We start from the raw sequence: 20,960 nt of genomic DNA on the forward strand, positions 1-20,960 counted from the left end.
TGCAATTTATTCCAGTCGAATATCTTCTATAGTAATCAAGAGACGCGCATACAAAGTTACAAGTCCCAACTGCTTCAAAATCTCGATTTCCGACGTCGCCTTCAAAATCAACCCTTACAAACAATATTTCTTGCTACCCTTAATAGCGACCCGAAAATTTTCAAAAAATTACAAGAAATACAGTAAACATGTGCCGATTAATTACAATTTATTCCATTCGATTATCTCTTGCAGCAGCCGAGTGACACACTCGCAACATTTCACTTACAAGGCTACCCTTTCCTCGCAAAAGTGGACAAATGTTTTGAAAAATTCCCGAACCGATATTCCGAGTAATAAATATTGTTGTACGATTTTAAACAATACAAAGGATACTTCGGCTCATCATTTACGCTCGTCGGAGTGAACTATGACCAGAGAAGGGTCGCCGTTCAACGTATTCCGCCGTAGAGAGCAACGCGAGCCATTGCCTGTGGTAAAGAGGCGCTTCACAGCCAATAATGTTTACGACGGCGCAGCGGCAACGATTTCTAGGTCGGATTCCGATATCAAGAAGACCGACGGCCAAAATTATTCGGCGGCCTTTGTCGCCGCTGCTCGTCTCGTCGCGAGACAATGGGGATAGGGTCGCGGTTGAATTCGCGCGAACGCCCTCGCCGCGACTCGGAAACCGCAGCCGCGGATTCCGCGACGCTGAAAACGGCGCGCCCGCCGTCGCGAACAAAGCGGCCCCTCCCGATAAACGGGCCAATGAAATTCACGGGAATCCTGCCCGCCTCCGCATGAATTCAGATGCGGCGACACGGTAAATATTCACGAGTCGAATTAAAAACTTCCGCCTCGGCCTCCGTTTCGCCGGATCGCCGATTCTCGCCGCGAACGCATCCGCGGAGATCTTTCGAACCTTTGTCGATCTTTTCTTCGAGATCGATCGCGAATTTTCGCTGGAAATCGATTTTTGAACGTAGGATGATCTTTAGGATTTTTGTCGATTTTTTGTCGATTTTTTTTCTCGAGATTGACTGCGAATTTATACCGCGATTTCTCGGCGATCTAAGCGATCTAAGGCGATTTCTCGGCGATCTACTTTTCGATCTACGAACGTAGATCTATGCGATTTTTGACGACTTCTTTTTCGCGATAATTCTAATCTTTAACTCTTTGACTTTAATAATTTTTTGAAAATCCCGATCGTTAACTTTAAGAGAGCTTTTTAGAAAATCGAAGATTTTTTCTTCGGCAATCTTTGGAAAATTACAACATTCGGCACAAAACCAATGGAAAGTAATAATCGTCGAACCGAACTCAATTTTTGAAAATTCCCTGCGAAAAGAAATGAACTTCGGACCCTCGGAATTTCGGAAACCGAGCGGAATTCGCCGACGAGTCGAATGCGCGAAATGTCTCCGTTTGAATTGTAGCCGGGGGTTAGGCGTGCCACGGCCAATTAGGATGTTTCCCGCGAAGGGCGAAGTTAAAAGGTGATTTGTCTCGTTCTCGCGCACCCTCGCGATCGGCGTTTTTCTCCTCCCTCGTTTACGCCGCAGATTTGTAAGGTTCGTTAGCGAACCGCGGGAACATTCGTCTTCATCATCCCCGTGTGCATCCCCCTCACACCCCTGCAGCGACTCGTCGATTCATTTTCCCGCCGTGATACTCTGAGAGGCACCTAAATCTTCATTTTTTGCACATCGACTTCATTCATTGCAGATCGACTTCATTCTTTGCGCGTCGACTTCATTCTTTGTGCATCGATTTCATTCTTTGCGCGTCGACTTCATTCTTTGTGCATCGATTTCATTCTTTGTGCATCGACTTCATTCTTTGTGCATCGATTTCATTCTTTGCACGTTGCCTTCATTCTTTGCACATCGACTTCAATGTCACTGCAATTTTTGCTTCAATGTCACTGCAATTTTCGCTTGTTTGTCGAAACTTGTTTAATCATTACAGTGCCAATCAACGATAATATTGCTCCTTTTGAAACAATGTTTATTTTCTAAATATTTTTAATGGATAAAACTTTCATTTCTCAGAGCGCTTCTTCGAGAATATTGTAATTATAATATTTTACTACATTTGTGCAACTGTTTTCTCAAACTTGAATATATTAGATTAACTTGGCTCAGAGTTTCTCGCTTAGGTACAATCTTTTAGGCAATGAAAGGGTTGACACTGTCGCTATTTTATGTACGAGAATTTGATACACGTTGGCGTTTAAGGATGGCCTACAATACTTGATAAATTTGAAACTTCCTTTGGCTAAATTTCGTGCAATGAATATTCAAGAAATTTACTACTTTGCTAAATTGTTTTAGCGAATTTTGAGGAGTCTGCCATTTTTTTGCTAAACTATTTTGAGCGAATTTGAAGGAATCTGGCTATTTTCCTATCTCAATTATTTCAGCGATTTTTGCGGAGTCTGCCATTTTTTTGCTAAACTATTTGAGCGAATTTGAAGGAATCTGGCTATTTTCCTATCTTAATTATTTCAGCGATTTTTGCGGAGTCTGCCATTTTTTTGCTAAACTATTTGAGCGAATTTGAAGGAATCTGGCTATTTTCCTATCTTAATTATTTCAGCGATTTTTGAGGAGTCTGCTACTTTTCTTTGCTAAATTATTTTACCGAACTATAAGAATTTTACAAAATAACCTCCCTTTGCTAAGTTGTTTCATCGACAAAGCACGATGCAAAAGCATTTTCCCAGCGAAGAAAACCCAAACAATTCCCAAACAAAATACGCAAAAAATCCGCGTCTTACGAATTAAACCCTTTCGTCGCGCGTCTCTAGTATCTGCTCGGGATTCAGAACATCTCGTCAGCGATGTTTCGGGACGCGAATATCAGCTGATGAAACCGTCGAGATTAAATCTCTGGCGACGCCAACGATTTTCCATAGGCGTTTCTCCAGCGTCTGAAACGCCCCGTCGCGCTTCGCTGCAATTTCCTCTCGCAGGCGCATTCTCGGTGCAAAGACGGCGCGATAATTCGCGATCCCGGGCGCCACCCGGAAGCGATCCGGGACCCCTTAATTAAAATATGGGTCGCGGGAAGTTACAGAGAAGCCCGGGGGGGGGGGGGTGAAAACTCGGCCGGTCAATTTCACGGGGCGCGACGAAAAGACGTTCCGGGATTAAAGGCGACGTGAAAGTTGTACCGTTACCGGGGACGTTTCGCGGCCGATTCGGTTCAACGAGACTTGAAGAAGTTCCATAAAATCGAGGGTAACGGGGACAGACAGGGGAGATAACAGTGTTCTCTCGGCTGCGACGATCTCGCGGAGGATCGACGAGCGACGGTCCGGCCAATCGGCGCGCAGCGGGGTCAAACGAAGAAGTTCAGCGATAATCAAAGAAACTTTGTTAGCAATCGGATAAAGCGATGCAGTTTTATTTTTTACGTGAAAGCTGAGACGTCGTTGAAATGTTTCTGATTGTAAAAATTCATGTTGAACTTGTAGTATTCCAACAAAATTGTGATTTATTCGATGCCGTGTACATTTGGCTTTTTTTTTGTCACACGTTATGTTATTTTTCGTCGATTTTGTCGATGCAAAATTTATTATTAAATAATTTATTTAAATCATATAATTATTAGATAATGGAACGTCTGAATAGCAAAGTATTTTAAAAATAAATTTATTGTGAAATAAATAAATTCAGCGATAAGTATAATTACGTCATAACCTCACAGTACATATTGAGCAAAAGATATTGTAACATCGCAGCGACTGCATTTTACGTATATATGTATGTATGTGTGCGTGCGTGTGTGTGTGTATCTGGATCTGCAGGATTATAATTTTGATTTCAATATATCGTAAATTGTGCATACGCATAAAACACATATTAAATTTAAAACACATTAAAATAAAAATGAATTCTGCAAATCCAGATGCATGGACGTGCAAAAAGCGCAATCGCTGCAAGCTTATTATACATACTTTTATATCCTATTACTTTGTATTACATGTATACAGATATTAATAATTGATTTACCCCTTTGTAGAGGTTAAAACTGCTGAATAAAAAAAAAAGAAAAATGAAAAAAAAAATAATCCTCCGGCATAATGAAAATACGGACGAGTAGATACGACACAGGGACGATCGATCGTGGAAATTCTCGGATCGGTCGTCGACACGGATCCGATGGACGAGGCCAACAAAAACCGCCGACGAGTCGCGCCGAGGTATTTTCCGGCGTCGCGGTTATCGGAATTTCATTATCGGCGCTCGATCGATTACCGTCTACCGAAAATACCCCGATAACTTCTAATAACCCGGCCGATAATTATCGTAACGATCCGGCGTGCATTAATTATCGGCGCGCGCGCGCGTATAAATTCGCCCGTCGAAACAGGGGATGCCCGGTTTTGATGGATTCCTCGGGGAATCCGGATACATTGACCGAATCCGGTCCGAGTTTCTTGACCCCGCGCTCTCCCTTCGCTCCCTGGAACTTCCGCATCCGGCGCGAAGAACTTTGTTGGCGACGTTGAAAAATTTACGCGCGAAACAAGTCGACGGTGTGATAGATTTTCGCGAATAATTAGTAAAAATGCAGTAATTTCTCTCGGAAATGCGAAATTTCGGGGCGCTGTGAATTTCTCTGTACTGGTCCTACGTCTTTGGAATTTATTGCTACGTCGATGCAAAAGGGTTGACGGTGTTGTTCAAGCGTGTGATGCTGCAAGCAACGCGAATTCGCGGGAGACAATGCAAATTGGTTTGTTTGTCTTCGAATCTTGGCATGTGGCCTCTGAGTTGCCTTAGAGTTGTGTCATGTGGCCTTCGAATTGCCTTCGAATTACATTGGAGAAATGCCTTCGAATTGCCTTCGAATTCCATTGGAGAAATGCCTTAGAATTGCCTTCGAGAATTGCCTTTGAATTACATTGGAGAAATGCCTTAGAATTGCCTTCGAATTACCTTCAAATTGCCTTTGAATTTCCTTCGAATTGCCTTCGAGAATTGCCTTTGAATTACATTGGAGAAATGCCTTAGAATTGCCTTCGAATTCCATTGGAGAAATGCCTTAGAATTTCCTTCGAATTGCCTTTGAATTACATTGGAGAAATGCCTTAGAATTGCCTTCGAATTCCATTGGAGAAATGCCTTAGAATTTCCTTCGAATTCCATTGGAGAAATGCCTTAGAATTGCCTTCGAATTGCATTGGAGAAATGCCTTAGAACTGCCTTCGAGAATTGCTTTCGAATTACCTTCAAATTGCCTTTGAGAATTGCTTTCAAATTGCCTTCGAGAATTGCCTTTGAATTGCCTTCGAATTGTCTTCGAATTGTCTTCGAATTACCTTTCAGAATTGCCTTCGAATTGCTTTCTAATTGCTTCGCCTCCGAATCGCCCCCGAATCGTGGCAAAAGATTACAAATAAAAGAGTTAAGTCATCGTTTTGATTCCAGCACTACTATGCATTCGGATTAATATGCACCGGCACGCTGGCCGCTACCTTTTCCTGCCGACTGCTCCGAGTTTCAATGAAAAAACGCGGCCCGCGAGGCCCGAAGAATCGCGATTTAGAAGATTCGCGGTTTCAATTCCGCGGACATTTCTGCGAGAAATTACCGTAGATGGCGAGGACGCAGAGCCTGAAAGAAACTCATTTAGCAAGAGACTACGTTATTTCGTTTCGGGGCAGACTTGATAATTCTGCTTTATTTCGCGACGGTTTAATCCGATACCGTAGCACGGTTTTATGACACACGAAACGGTGTTTATATCATAAAGCTGTCGTATTAAGCGTTATGAATAGAATGTGACAGTCGCGGACTTATGAGAGGCACGCGAGTCCTGCGAAATGTCCCGCGAAGGACGTGGTTGCACACGCTTCGCGAATAAACTACGACAGATTCGTCTGCTATATATGCATATATATGTGCTATATGTATATGCAGTCGGCGTTCTTTAAAACCCGAGAGATGCTTCGAATACGATTCAACTTCTGTACACGTTGTTAGGACGCTTCTATGGCAAATAAAAGCCGCGCGCATAAATTATTGCGCATTCTAGCGTTTTAATTGGATCCAGTGTTTTGAAACTGCTTTCAAATATCGCGGCTGCTTCCGGAGCCATGTTTCTCCACCTTTGCTTAAATTGCGATTTAATTGCTTCTTGAATGGCTTTTCAAGCACCGCGAATATTTTCTTTGAGAAAACTTGATTATTTCCGACGGTACCGTAGACACAATCGGTGCACGCTATTTTTATTACAATTAAACGAAAAGAATTAATATCGTAGTTTGTTTCTTTCGTATTTATTTTTTCATATTTTTTATTTCGATACTGCTATCCATTGTTTATTTACATAAGGCGCATTGCACACCTTTGCCACAAGATCTGTCAGTTGACAAATCAATATAGTCGATTTCTAAAAAATAAAAGAATAGATAAATTAGAAATAAAGTAATGAAATAATAATTTTTTATCAGAAATAAAATAAAACACTAATTCTTTTTCTATTTAATCCTAATAAAAATTACGCTTTACGTTATTAGCGACACTCTTATACACTTTTTACAGTTAAAAATCGCAAAATCCTTACATACACATATATTTCAATTTTCATGTTAACGTAATCGCTCTGATTGGCTTCCAAGCCGTCGTGAAAATTGCTTCGATCATCGGAAGAACGAATAACGGAATTTTGTTATTTAAATTGAAATTTCGTGGACATTGGTAAATGATTAATTTCACAGAAACGGCACGACAGGAATGAAAATATCGGGTCAGAGAAGGAACGTCCGCGTCGCACAATGATCGAACAGCTTCGCTCGCGAAGGGTGCGAGACACCCTTTCCCGTGCGATTTCCGGGAGCCTCGGGGCGCAATAAAAATTGTTGTACACTCACCTGCGATAATGACGCGGGCCGTGTGGCTGATCTGGCCCTCGCCGTTGTGCGCGATGCACGTGTAATCCCCGATGTCCTCGGTCTTGATCTCCGAGATCCTGAGCTCGGTGCCGTCGTTGAATATCCCGATGAACTTCGACAGCTGCACCGCGTTCTCGCCCTTGTACCAGACCATTTCCGGCGTCGGCGTGCCCTCCGCCTGGCAGTTCAGTATTATCGCGTCCCCCACGTTCACGTAGATCATGTCCTCCGGCGTGATGCTAAATTTCGGCGGCACTGCGTGTGGAAACAGAAACGGAACGCGTCGCCGTCAATCGACCACCTCTGTGCGACGTTCGCGAACTAATTAAAAGGACGCGGTCGACGCGAAAGGGATGGGGCGCGAAAACGTAAGCGAAGCGTGGCGGCCATCTTGACTTTTCCGGGAATTATACGTCTGATATTTGCGTCTTGCCATTGAACCTAGCCCGGGATCGAAACGCGACCAACGGGCGTCGATTTCTAATCGGGCGCATTACGTCGTATAGGCGTATTTACGTCGTTCGCAATTTCTTGTGACGCGGGCCCACACAAGAAAGTGTATTCGACGATTTAACCCTAGAAAGATAACCATATGACAACGTACGTAAAAGATAACCATACGCTTCAGAGGCGCATGCTTTTCTAAGGCGTCAATTTTATACTAACAATGGATATTTATTTAAGTTAATCTAGTCATTTTAAAGGTTTGGCATTATTGTAAAAATAAAATGCATTTATATTATATTTTTTTATATTTTAAGTAATTTTAAACTTAAATCACTAGACCTCTATGAAAAATTAACAAAAATCAACAGTCTTCGCAGGCGCCTCTGCGACGTAGGTTATCTTTCTCGGGTTAATAAGAATCAGAATAATTTTAACGAATATGTATAATAATATATATATATATATATATATATATATATATATATATATATATATCGATAATATCTGTACATTATCGATTATATTATATTATATTATATTAAATATTATAATTATAAATATATTATATTGTATATAATATAATATAATATAATATAATATAATATAATATAATATAATATAATATAATATAATATAATATAATATAATATAATATAATATAATATAATATAATATAATATAATATAATATAATATAATATAATATAATATAATATAATATAATATAATATAATATAATATAATATAATATGATATAATATAATATAATATAATAATTAAATTTTTAAAGAATAATAATAAAGAATAATAATAATAAAAATATTAAAAGAAACGAGGCACGTCGACGTATCGATTTCATCTTATTGAAATGGTTTGAATGATGCAACATCGCGCAATTTCGGCAGACAATTATAATTTTCCCACGAAAGAACTTGCATTTCGATTCTATAGAATCCTATACGAAGAAATTTGCACCATTTCAATTTCACCCAGATCGTCGGCCGTTTAAAAAATCGCGAACGAAAAACCCGAAGCGATCGTATCGAATGGGTGACACGTCGCGACATCGATCGATTTTTCTTAATTTTCCAGAAAAATCCAGAAATGACCGACCGCGCGTTCATCGATTGATGGGGACCACGCCTGGCGACTTTTATGGGGTCGTCGAACGGACAAGGGACTGCGGTGACGGTGCATTATACCGCGGAAACGGCATTAAAGGGAACAATCAAGCCCTCGAAACGCGAGGACGCTCAGATCAGACGCCGCACCACCCGCGACGCTCCTCCACGAGGACGTTTTTCCTCGCACACCGACGCGCATCCCGTCGCCCGGCCCTTCAGGCTACATCGACGACACTGAGACAAAGGACCGCCGCCATTTCTACGCGCAGCTGAGACCTCGCGGTGCACCGTTTTTGCGCGCGCGATCCGATTGCCTCGGCCCTTCGATCTGCGATTCCTTCGAATAAAGGGTCGAAGCGTCCTCGTGAATCAAGTTCCATAGCAATGCAGATGGTTCATTTTTGTTCCTTGCAGCTGGCGAATTTATTTTCTTTGGGATGGTAGGCGCTCTCTTCGGGAATGGAGCTTTTTGGGTAAGCTTTTTGGTTAGGCTTTTTGGATAAGCTTTTTGGACAAGGTTTCGGGACAAATTATCCGAACGAATTTTATTGACGAGCGTTTTGGACCAGCTTTTCCGACAGATATTTTCTGCGCAAGCTTTTTCAACGAGAGAATCCGAAGTCCCGATGTTACTTTAACCCAACGCTGGTAACACTTCCTGTGCGAGACGCGTATGTCGCACAGGCTCGCACGAAAACTAGCAATCGTATCGAGACCGAACAATTTGGAAATGCAATTTAAACATTTTGGAACATCGCTTCCTTTATTAGAGAACTCGATATCTCGTTTAGTACAAGTGCAATTAATTCTCCCTAATTAACCCTCAGCTTGGAAACAAAAGTGGACAATTTGGGAAGTGGAGATACAATTATTCGAGCCTCACGGCGCGTTTTTTATAGCTTTTCATACAGTTTTCATTATTAATAATTATATCCATAGAGCCGTAAAGCTCTCCTCTTCCCAAATAATCCACTTTTGCGTACAATTTCAGCGTCAATTCGAGAGAATTTACTGTACACTGAATGAATTGTTCACGCTAGCTATCCGGAGCGCAAAAATCAGCCGTATCATATCGTTGCAAATACAATCGTAATTAAAATAATTGTAAATTCGAAGTCATCGTCCCGCCATATTGACGGCTTCCATAAACCTAAATAAAACAAACCCTTGCCGCGCTTCGACGAGTCTGACACGTGACGGGGATTTCCAAATATAACCTCCCCCTTCCAATAATTTCCTGAATACGGAAAAAGAAATCCGCCCTTCCGCCGTCAATATTTAAATATGTAACATAATAAAATAACATAAAATATTTAGTTCAAGCGCAAGAGTAGACACGCGATAAATATAAATAATCTTTCGCGATCGTTGCATCCGCGACGAAAACGGCACGACGTGCGATTCGTTCGATCCTCCCGTGACAATATCGCTTTCCCGGGGAAAGAAATGCGATAGATTTTGACGCGGTGCGACAGCGGAGGGTTGAATATCTGTCAATGAGACCGGAACGCGGAATCGGCGTCGGTTTGCCGAGCATTTTCCGAAAGTTTGCTTCGAGGAAGCAGAAGACGAAGAAAAAGACGATGACGAAGAAGAAGAGGAGAAGAAGAAGAAGAAGAAGAAGAAGAAGAAGAAGAAGAAGAAGAAGAAGAAGAAGAAGGAGAAGAAGAAGAAGAAGAAGGAGGAAAGCCGTGGGAGCGGAAACAGGGGCAACAGTTTACGGGTGTGACGCGAGCAAACGAGCAAGCGGAGTTAGAGGAAAAAGTACAAAGGAAGTGGGAACGCTTTCGCTGGCCGAGTGGTTCTCCGGCTTTGACGCCGTCGGCAAATCCTTAGTCGACGAAATCGTCGCTCGCCGGTGACGTTACCTCGTCATTCCGCGTCGTCGTCGCCGTCGTCAACGTCGTCGTCCTCGTCGTCGTCGTCGTCGTCGAGTAGTGGCCATCGGCGGAACGGAGAGGAGCCCTGGATAGACAGAACTGCGAGGAAAAAGCGGGCTGACGGGAACAGGAAACGACGGTGGCCGGGACGAGGGGGAGAGAAGGGGGACGTTCCCTAAGCCATCTAAATGTTGCTCCTCCCCGGGGCCGTTCATCGTCGTTTACGGCCGAACAAAACGCGGCAATAAGTCCTCCTCGCGAGCATTTTCCCTGTTTCCACGTTCGACCATCGTTCTCGGTTCGACGACCTCTCGACACCGTCGACGGGGCGCTCGCGTAAAACTTTATCGCGACGCTCGACGAAAGAATTGAATTCAATTCACCGGGCCGCGCGCGTCCCCCCTTCCCCTCCTCTCGTCGGCTCGCGTTTTTACCCCGTTGTTTCGTTTCCTCCGCGATCCGAGAACACGCCTCCATTTTCCATCCCGCGAGGCGACGAATAGAGAGACAGAGAGAGAGAGAGAGAGAGAGAGAGAGAGAGAGAGAGAGAGAGAGAGAGAGAGCGCCGTTATAGGGTCGGAGTGCTGCGGCTGTTTTTTAAGGCCTTGCGTCACCGACGCAACGATCCTCGATTCCGCAGCTCGGTCATCGCTCGGCGGACCGATTTAGAATCGCACGATTAAGCCGATCAATCGCGTAGAACGTTCGACGCCGATGTAAATTGCCGGCGATTAGCATCCGTGCCTATTCACCGCGATGCTGACTAATCACTGGCACGGAACCGCAACGGGCGATGCGCCGTGTTTGTTGCGGCGACTTCGAGAATTTTTGGCTGGACTAGATTCGGGTATTTTTTGCGAGCGATGCGTCGATCGTAAAATTACGAAATAATTACTGCATTTAGATCGCACCTTGGAGAATGTAAGAAAAAATTCGCGGCACGATAGATCTATTTTTCAGAAAGCTACGGCAATGTTTTCGACACCTTTGTAAAATCGTGCGAAATGTTTTCGTACAGAGGTGAAAATATCGGTTTACTCAAACAGCGGTCTAGTCGAATTTTTAACAAACAAACCACCAATTGTAAAATTACGATATAATTACTGCATTTATATCGTACCTTGAGGAATGAAGAGAAAAATTCGCAGCTCGAAAGATCAACTTTTAAAAAAGCTACAGCAATGTATCCGACACAAGTATCCGTACGAAGGTAAAAATATTGGTTTACTCGAACAGCAATCTAGTCGAATTTTTAACAAACAAACCACCGATTGTAAAATTACGAAATAATTACTGCATCCACGTTCAAGCTCGCGAAACGTGTGAGAAAATTGTCAGCTGAAAATATGAAGTTTGCAAGAAGCTAGAGACGAACCTCTTCGAGGTTGTACAAGCGAACGGCGGCGCGTCGGGGCGGTTCGAACGTCGATTATGCGGGCGAACATGGGTGTTCTACTCACCGTGAACGTCCAGGTGGAACCAGGTACCATTCTTGTGGCTGTTGGGCGACCTGTTGAGGAAGACGACCTTGCACTCGTACCATCCTTGATCGCTCTCGCGGATGTCGGTCAGGTTGAGCGACGCCACGCCGTACGGTGAATTCGGGTTCACCCTCGAGACTCGACCTTCGTAACCCTCGCCACTGTGGGTCGGATACGACTCGTACCATATGTATATCGGTATCTCCTGCCCCTTGCACCAACACCAACACGCAACATAAACGAGGGATCGGCATGATCGGCTGCAGGCCGGTGCGAGACACTCTTGCCGGGATTACGCGGCAAAATTCGATTCGACGGAATCCCATTCCGATCGGTGATATCGCGTTTCTCGGCTCTTTGGCTCTGTAGGAACCGGTTGCGGGATCCGTCAGGATCTCCCCGATCCCACGGATCAACTAGATTAATGCACCGCGGCGGACGGTCGCTGCGATCAACGATAATATCCGGGATCCCGCGTCGTTCTCTGTAATTTCGATCGCGACGGCTACGTACATTCCCGGCAAAATTTTGACCGTTCAAAGATTCCTGGTTGCGTAGAATAGCGCGTCGACGAGTCCAGTTGACGATAAAGATCGATCGGAGTCGCGTTATTCGCAGCGTTCGTCGCGCAGGACAATTTTATTCGAAGAAGATTTCGATAAACGAAAATTCGAAATTATCAAGAAATTCTTCGCTCCTGCTCGTAACTACGTCAGCGACAGCGATAACAAATTTTCGATTGCATGGAACAGCGTGTTGTTGAATGTACTTGATTACGAGATCGATCATAGTTGCGTCATTTATAGCGTTTTTCGTGCAAGACAGCTTCATCGAATAAGTGTTCAATTTTAATGATTTGAAATTCGTGATTATATTCGCTGTGTAATTTAGTTCACGAAAGGGATACAAATGTTTTGGTTGCGTGGAATGATACGTTAGTCGATGTGTTCGATCATATAGGATCGATAGGATCGATTCTACTTGTGCAAAGTCGTTAAATGCAACAAAGTCCGGCGAATCTTCGCTGAGTCGCGGTGAAAAATGCGATACAATTTGGTAAAATAAAATAGAGCAATCGACGAAATATTGCTGCACTAATATCATCGCGCATGATTCTACGTAACGCTTTGATCGTTATCGTTGACCTTTGACCGTTGATCCATGGGATCCTGGATACCGAAGAGCGTGGAAACGCGTCCAGGATCAAAATCATTGTCGCGTTCGCGATTCGTAGGTCTCTCTCGCACCAGCCGCCGGGGTTAATGAAATGACGAATGACGAGAACAGGGGATGCAGCGTGTGTGAACAGCGGAAACGATCTACGAGCGAGAAACGCCGCGAGCCTGCTCGGCGAGCTGTATCCGCGCGCGGTATGCGGAACGCGGAACGCAACGAGGAGCGAGCGGAAAAACAGCCGACGCTCATCTCTTCGCAAGTCCTTCGAAATCTCAATTGTTTTTCTCCGCGCGATTCCAGCTTGCTCTCGTTGCGTTCGCGCCGGTTCTGAGGACGCCGCGGGAAAACTGTCGACCTTTTTTTCTTTTTTTTTTTTCTTTTATTTTGTCCATGCAAGCTTCTACCGAGGCCCACACAAAGGAATTCGTTGCGCGCCGATCACGAAACAATCAGGCACGCGCGTGCGTGCTGAGACAGAGCGCTGCTGCTGGGAGATCGGGAGAGGAGCGGAAGTCAACATGCGAGCAGAGTGCGTGCAGAGTGCGACATGCAAGCGGGATCGACGATCCATGGACGTGTAATCAGCAAATCGCTCGTTAACGATCGATTGAGATGTTGTTTATTGTCCGCGAGAGGAGGTTGTGTGTATGTAGTTTTCTTTTCTTTTTTTGTTTTTGTGGAAATGTGCGAGTGGGATTCATCCAGGAAAATTCATCGAGTTGAATTCGCTGTGAAGGATTTATCGGGCTGGATTCATTGAAACGAATTCGTAGAGAAAAATTCGTAAAGAAGGATTCGTCAAGCGGAATTCATCGAGAAGAATTCGTCGTGGAAAATTCACCAAGAAGAATTTATCAAGGAAAATTCATCAAGAAGAATTCATCAAGGAAAATTCATCAAGAAAAATTCATCAAGAAAAATTTTTCAAGGAAAATTCATCAAGAAGAATTCATCAAGAAGAATTGATACAAAATAATTCATCAAGAAAAATTCATCAAGATGAATTCATCAAGGAAAATTCATCAAAAAGAATTCATCAAGGAAAATTCATCAAGAAGAATCCCTGAAGGAAAATTCCTCAAGGAAAATTCAACAAGCAGGATTCATAAAGGAAAATTCGCCATACAAAATTCATCAAGGAAAATTCATCAAGCAAGATTCATCGGGGAAAATTCATCGAAGAGTATTCTTTACGAAAAATTGGTCAAGGAGAATTTTCCAAGGAGGATTCGCCAAGGAGAATTCATTAAGAAATATTCATTAATCGTTCAATAGGACGTTGAAAGTTAGCAGATGAATTGCTCCACTTGCACACAAGGGTTCATACTTTTCCGAAGTCTCTACCTTGCAAGCATATTCAGACTTTTAATAGCTCGCCTAATTAAACTGACATTTCCAGTCAGCTAAATTCGAGAAGTTTAATTACACGGGCTTATTAGACTGCGCAGATTTGTATAATACAGGGGAACGTTCGTTTTACCAGGGAACGTGGAGTATTTTTGACATAGTTTCACCACAATGAATCTCCTGATCAGTGAGATAAATTCTTCCATCTGATGCGGATCGTTTGCATTACTGACGGAGAGATCAATAAGATTTACTGATATTGATCAATAATATGTACTGAGAAATCAATATTATTTATTGAGAGATCAATATTATTTATTGAGAAATCAGTGTTATTTATTGAGATTTCAATATTATCTATTGAGATATCAATATTATTTATTGAGATTTCAATATTATTTATTGAGATATCAATATTATTGATTGAGATTTCAATATTATTTATTGAGATTTCAATATTATTTATTGAGATATCAATATCAATTAATTGAGATATCAATATTATTTATTGAGAAAGCAATATATTATTTATTGAAAAATTAAAATTATTGATTGAGAAATCAATATTATTCATCAGTATTATTTATTGAGAGATTAAAATTATTTATTGAGATATCAATATTATTTATTGAGAAATCAATATTATTTATTGTTAGATCAATAATATTTACTGAACGACCAACTTCTTAATAGGATCGATCAAATTTGATTCGAGCGATCTCCGTTTCGACAGCGTTCAATCGTCCCACGGAGCGATCTGCCGGTCCGAGATCGACGATCGTCGCCGATGATCGTGCAACGAAGCAAAGAGCGCCGCAGAATAGAGGCAGCAGAGGCATGCGAGCGATGGATCGATGTTCTGTACGAGAACCGACGAGAGAAACGGAGAGAGAGACGTTCCCTCGATCGGTCCCGCCATTGTTCCGATGCGTTTCACGTGAGGCAAGCAGTAGAACGGGCTACTCTCCAAACGCGTCTTCCCGGCCGCAGAAAAATCGGACGACGATCTGTCCGGGCTCATTTTGAAGGCCGAACAATCTACTTTCACCCACTTAACCTCTTCTTTCCTGTTCGATCACGCGCTCGCCCTGGGGAGCCACGCAAATCCGTCGAATCCGTACCTCGAATTATTTCATCGTCGACTATATCTACCGTCCAGTCAACGTGCTCTAAAATGGTCGGGAAAAAATCGTACATCGATCTGTTTCGGCTCGATGAAAAGGCCGGACCTTGCCCTTTAAATCTAGGGCAGTACGATGCGCGGGAAAAATTTCCGACGGTCTGTACAATCGATTGAGCCTCGACGTATCCGTCTTCGAAGGGAGCCGCGCGAGGAGCTACATTTTTCGGCATTCTTTTTAGCTAGCTCGGAAATTGCTAATAATTACAATAATGTAATAATTTGTAATAGTTTCATAGAGTATGTTATTTATAATTTAAACACCGTGTTCGTTCATAATAATTATTTAGATCTCGTTGCTCCATCGTTTCATTTCGTATCGTTTGTCGTTCGTTATTTCTGCATTATATGTTAACGTTAAGTGAAATAAATAAATATTGCTAGTAAAATTATTGATTCTATGCAAATGAAGCCGTCTTTTCGACTGAACATTTTAACAGCGACGCTTGCTCCGCCAAAGTTAACCGGTTAAATTTCTAAGATCGACGGACATCGGGCAGCTCGAACGAAAAAATCGAACGATTCCGGGAAGCTCGAGATTTCGAACGACGACGGACGCTTTTCTGTCGGGCCGACGACGAGACCGTGGGACGCGACGAACCGGCTGGGGCCGCTTAATTTCTTCTGTCGTCGCGGCTGAACGAGCCGCGGTAAAGGAGTTTCTAGAGTGGAAAAAGGAGCGATTGTTTGTCTGGCGCGGGACATCGGGACGCGGGAACGCGTTCCCCGGCATTGTTTGCCAGCCGGGGCACACCGTCGGGGATCGCGATATCGAACGGGAGAAGCCGGGCCCGCGGCTCCGCGTTGCTGGAATAATATTGAAATCGGCGCGGTCGCGAAAGCTCGCGAACGGGGCTGCGACGACGCCGCGCCGCGCCGCGGCGGCCGTCGACGACGCCGTTCGTCGCCGCAACTAGGCCAGCTCGAAATAGAAACCGTCAACTAGGGCAGTCAATGGCCAACGTACGATCGTCACGGCATGTCCGCGGCTTTTTCTTCGACCGACGACAATTTTTCTCTTGCTCGCCGGCCGACTCTATCTTGCCGAACACACCGATTCCAGTAGAACGAGTCCGCCCTGCGCCAGACGCGACCCGATCGCCTGCCACGATAAATTCGAGCGCCGTATCTGAACCGGGATCGAGCCGCGACTGGTTCCAAAAATATATACCGCGTTTTCGTATTACATGCCTGCTCGTTAATGCATTGTATGTTACACGAGCGATTCCGGCAGCACGGCCGGAATTAACCGGCATAAAAATGGTATAAATCTGCGCTGACAGAAATTCGATGAAACTAAATCGTTTTTTCTTTTTGACAATATTTTGGCAAGTTTGGAATAGTCTGACAATGTTGGTAGATTTGTCTTTGTAATTTGATATTTCGGCTGATCAATTTTTCCAGAAATGCGGAAAATTCGCGGTCTAATTGTGATAAAATGCAGAAGAGAAAAATGCAACCCTCAATTACCCCTTTGTCAATATTTAAACCTCGTCAATGGCGGAGAATAAAAATGTTTTGCCCCTCTAGACGATTCTCAGAACGAGTCTAGATGTCGAGATTAATTTTAAAATCTATTATAATAAACCAGGGAAGAATTAATTAATAATATCAACTAGAATAAATTAATAGAGAGAAAGGATTGAGAACGCGAGCGAGAAAAATGTGAATTGGGAACTTTTTGGCTCTCTAGATCATTCTCAGAACGAGTCTAAATATCGCCATCGATTTTAAAATCAATTCCGATAAACCAAAGGAGAGTTAATTAATAATATCAATTATAATAAATTAATAGAGAGAAAGGATTGAGAACGGAAGCGAGAAAAATGTGAATTAAGAACTTTTTGCCTCTCTAGACCATTCTCAGAACGAGTCTAAATATCGCCATCGATTTTAAAATCAATTCCGATAAACCAAAGGAGAGTTAATTAATAATATCAATTATAATAAATTAATAGAGAGAAAGGATTGAGAACAGAAGCGAGAAAAATGTGAATTAAGAACTTTTTGCCTCTCTAGACCATTCTCAGAACGAGTCTAAATATCGCTATCGATTTTAAAATCAATTTCAATAAACCAGAAGAGAATTAATTAATAATCTAAATTATAACAAATTAACAGAGAAAACAAGATTGAGAACACATGAACGAAAAATATGGCAACTGTGAACTTGTTGCCTCTCAAGATCGTTCCCAGAACGAGTCTAAACATCGCCATTGATTTTAAAATCAATCCCCATAAACCAGAAGAGAATGAAATAATAACATCAATTATAATACAGCAACAATCCATCTGTGTCAGGAAAAAGATTTGAAAACGTGCGAGAAAAATGTGTGGAAACTCGGAACAGCGTCGCCTCCATTTCCGTCGTTATTCTCGGAACAATTTCAGGGATTGTTGCGGGGGCGATTTTTGCGAACAGTTGCGACGGGACATCGATGGGAATCGATTGTAAACAGGGATCGACGGTGCAGAAATGCGCACGATAAATCCCGGACGATGGTTCGAGGACGCGTGGGCCAAGCCGACAATTTCCACCCCCGTTTTCTTTGTCGAGGCTCTCCGGTCGGTTTCTCGATCTGCGAGCCGGGCGAACGAAAAGCGAACACCGAGCCGGAATAGAGGGTGAAACGTAAGCACACCCCGCGGAATATGTCTTCTTGCTGTGCTCGCGCGAACGCTCGCGTTTCTACCTATGCGCGCGTGCCGCTCATGTAGGTCAGCCGACTTTGTTTTATTTTCCAGTCCGCGCTCCATTGTACCACGGCATTCTGTCGCGTCTCTCCCATGCAAAATGTCGTTTTTTTTTCTAAAGACCCCCCCCCCCCCCCCCCGATGTCACAATGACGACGCCATTGTACGGTTAACGTTACATTTAATTGTCAATCCTGCCGCCCCCGTCTCCTCTTCCCTCCTCGCGGGGACAAGATCTCGCCGAATTTATTAAATGAGAAAGAACGTTTAAATTTGCGATTTTTCCGGAAATTCGCGTTAATAGAGAGAAGCCCGGTTTAATTCTTTTTTTGAAAATGTCGCCGGATTGCCGTCCGACAACTCGAATCGCGAATTCGCGGAACGAAGCGACAGCGAGCTCGCGTTTTGATAATCAAAGTGCTTCAATTCTCTATGTTTTTAAGAAAGTATACGATATTGGATTCATGAGAGTCTGCAGAATCGTTCTACGTATCAATTATTCCCATAAATGTCGCGATTAGGCCGGGAGAAATTCTTAAAGTCGGAGAGAAAGATCGCGAGAAGGGGATGAATTTGTTATCCGCGCCATCCTCTTCGCTTAAATAAATTTCTTATGCGAGTCGACTATAATTTTATGATAAAATACAATGTTATATTCGGAAGAGTCTGCAGAATTTTTCTAGGTATAGATCGTTCCAATAACTATCGTAATTAGTCCAGGAGAAATTCTTAAAGTCGGAGAAGAAAATCGCGAGGAAGGGTGAAAATTTCTTAGTCGCACCGTCTCCCCTTCGTCCAGTAAATTTCAGCTCAGAATCCACTATACTTTTAACAAAGAATATACCATCGTATTCTAGAGAGTCTAACGAATTTTTCTACGTATTAATCATTCCCATAACTATCGCAGTTAGTGCCGGAAAAAATTCTGAAAGTCCACCATACGAATATCTAAAACCGGAAGGAGGATTAAAATCCCGTGCAGAAGGATTAAAATGGAAGCAGGTCCGCCGTGCCGTGCGCCTAATAAATGTCAGATCAGATTCGACGGATCCCTCTTGGAAATTCGCCGTGGCACAAATTGCCCGATTAATATTGTATGTCCACGAGGAGATTTATTCGTCGTGGAATAGTCGCGGTCGTGGTGCGACAAGAAACTCGCGGTTAGAGGCGAGGCGGCCTCGTTAACATTTCACCGGTTCGGTTACCGGGAACATCGACTCGATCTCAGGGGGACGCGACCCCCTTAAACATCGCTCGGCTCGAAGAATGGACCGGGGTCAAGGGGCGTGGGGGAACCGGGCCCGATGAATTATCAAAATTTCCGCAACACGCGCCGCACCGGCCACCCCCTCGACAAGCAACCGGCGCGCGCTACGTAAAGGGATTCCACCCGGCGGGGGCGGGGGTGGACGATTTCCGACGTTGTTTTATTTTCTACGGTCAAAGGACACGACCGCATGAATTATCGAATGTCATCCGCCGACCCGCTGGAAACTTGCCACTTCTTCTCGCGATTCTATTCCTCCGCCGATTGCAACCCCTGTTTCGCGAGCCTGGCGAGTACCAATTTTCGACTGGAGTGCTTGCGAAGGTTCTGGCGAAATTCTGGTGTCAGTCTGCAGGACGAGAAATCAACGTTTTCAATGTAACAGTGTTGGTATTAAAGCGCGTTTTATTAGAGAGTGCAATTTTATTGCGAAGTGATTAATCGAAAGGTGATTCTTCTGTGGATGACTGAAAAGAAACATTTCAAAGTGTGTACCATTTCTTGGAAGGAAGGTAGGAGATCTATATTTTGCAACATAGAAATTTTTATCGATGCTAGCAACTGTTCTAAAATTTATTTAAGCGAAGGGGATGATGCGATTGACAAATTTGTTTCCCCTTCGCGATTTTCCTGTCCAACTTTAAGAATTTCTCCTGGCTTAACTACGATAGTTATGGGAATGATTAATACGTAGAAAAATTCGTTAGACTCTCTCGAATATGAAGGTATATTCTTTTTTAAAGTTATAGTGGATTCTGTGCTGAAATTTATTGGACGAAGGAGAAAGTGCGATTAAGAAATTTTCACCCCTTCTCGCAATTTTCCTCTCTGACTTTAAGAATTTCTCCTAGACTAACTGCGATAGTTATAGGAACGATCTATACGTAGAAAAATTCTGCAGACTCTTCCGAATACAACAGTGTATTTTATTACGAAATTATAGTCGACTCGCATAAGAAATTTATTTAAACGAAGAGGATGGTGCGGCTAACAAATTCTTCCCCTTCTCGCGATCTTCTTCTCCGACTTTAAGAATTTCTCCCGGCCTAATCGCGACACTTATGGGAATAATTAATACGTAGAACGATTCCGCAGTCTCTCCTGAATCCAATATGATATACTCTCATAAGAACGTAGAGAATCCAATCACTTTAATCATCAAAATGCGCGTTCTCGCCATCGGTTCGTTCTGCGAATTCGCGTTTCGAGTTGTCGAATCCGCGCGACGTTTCCGAAAAGAAAAAAAAAGAAAAAACGATGAAGGGTCGACGTCGGAAACCACTTCGTTTCCCGTCTAATTGTCGCCGCGGAGTTCTTCCCCGATGTACCGGCGTAGAACGTGTTCCGGATTTTCGTTAAACTACTCGTTGGTTTACGCGGAAACTTCGACGGCGCGGGGCGCGCGCTCGCACGGAAACTTATTAAGGGGCGGCGGCGGCGGCACTTTCGCCGGAGAACAATTAACTCCAATAGAGA

At 43.3% G+C, this 20,960-nt stretch overlaps 1 protein-coding gene across 8 annotated transcripts in view; it reads right to left on the reverse strand.

Annotated features, from left to right (window-relative positions):
- Positions 1-20,960, reverse strand: part of LOC117227160 (protein turtle) — a 142,064-nt gene that overhangs the window by 44,126 nt on the left and 76,978 nt on the right. For 5 of the 8 annotated variants that reach the window (XM_076518495.1, XM_076518496.1, XM_076518491.1 and 2 more), the window contains exons 6-7: positions 11,800-12,031; positions 6,869-7,144 (exon numbers count right to left, since the gene is read on the reverse strand). In XM_076518495.1, coding sequence (XP_076374610.1) covers positions 6,869-7,144; positions 11,800-12,031 — 508 coding nt within the window. The remainder of the gene's footprint in view (positions 1-6,868; positions 7,145-11,799; positions 12,032-20,960) is intronic. The other 3 variants (XM_076518497.1, XM_076518493.1, XM_076518498.1) reach the window with 2 other exon arrangements.

This window comes from Megalopta genalis, chromosome 2 (genome assembly GCF_051020955.1).
Source record: "Megalopta genalis isolate 19385.01 chromosome 2, iyMegGena1_principal, whole genome shotgun sequence".
Lineage (NCBI taxonomy): Eukaryota > Metazoa > Arthropoda > Insecta > Hymenoptera > Halictidae > Megalopta > Megalopta genalis.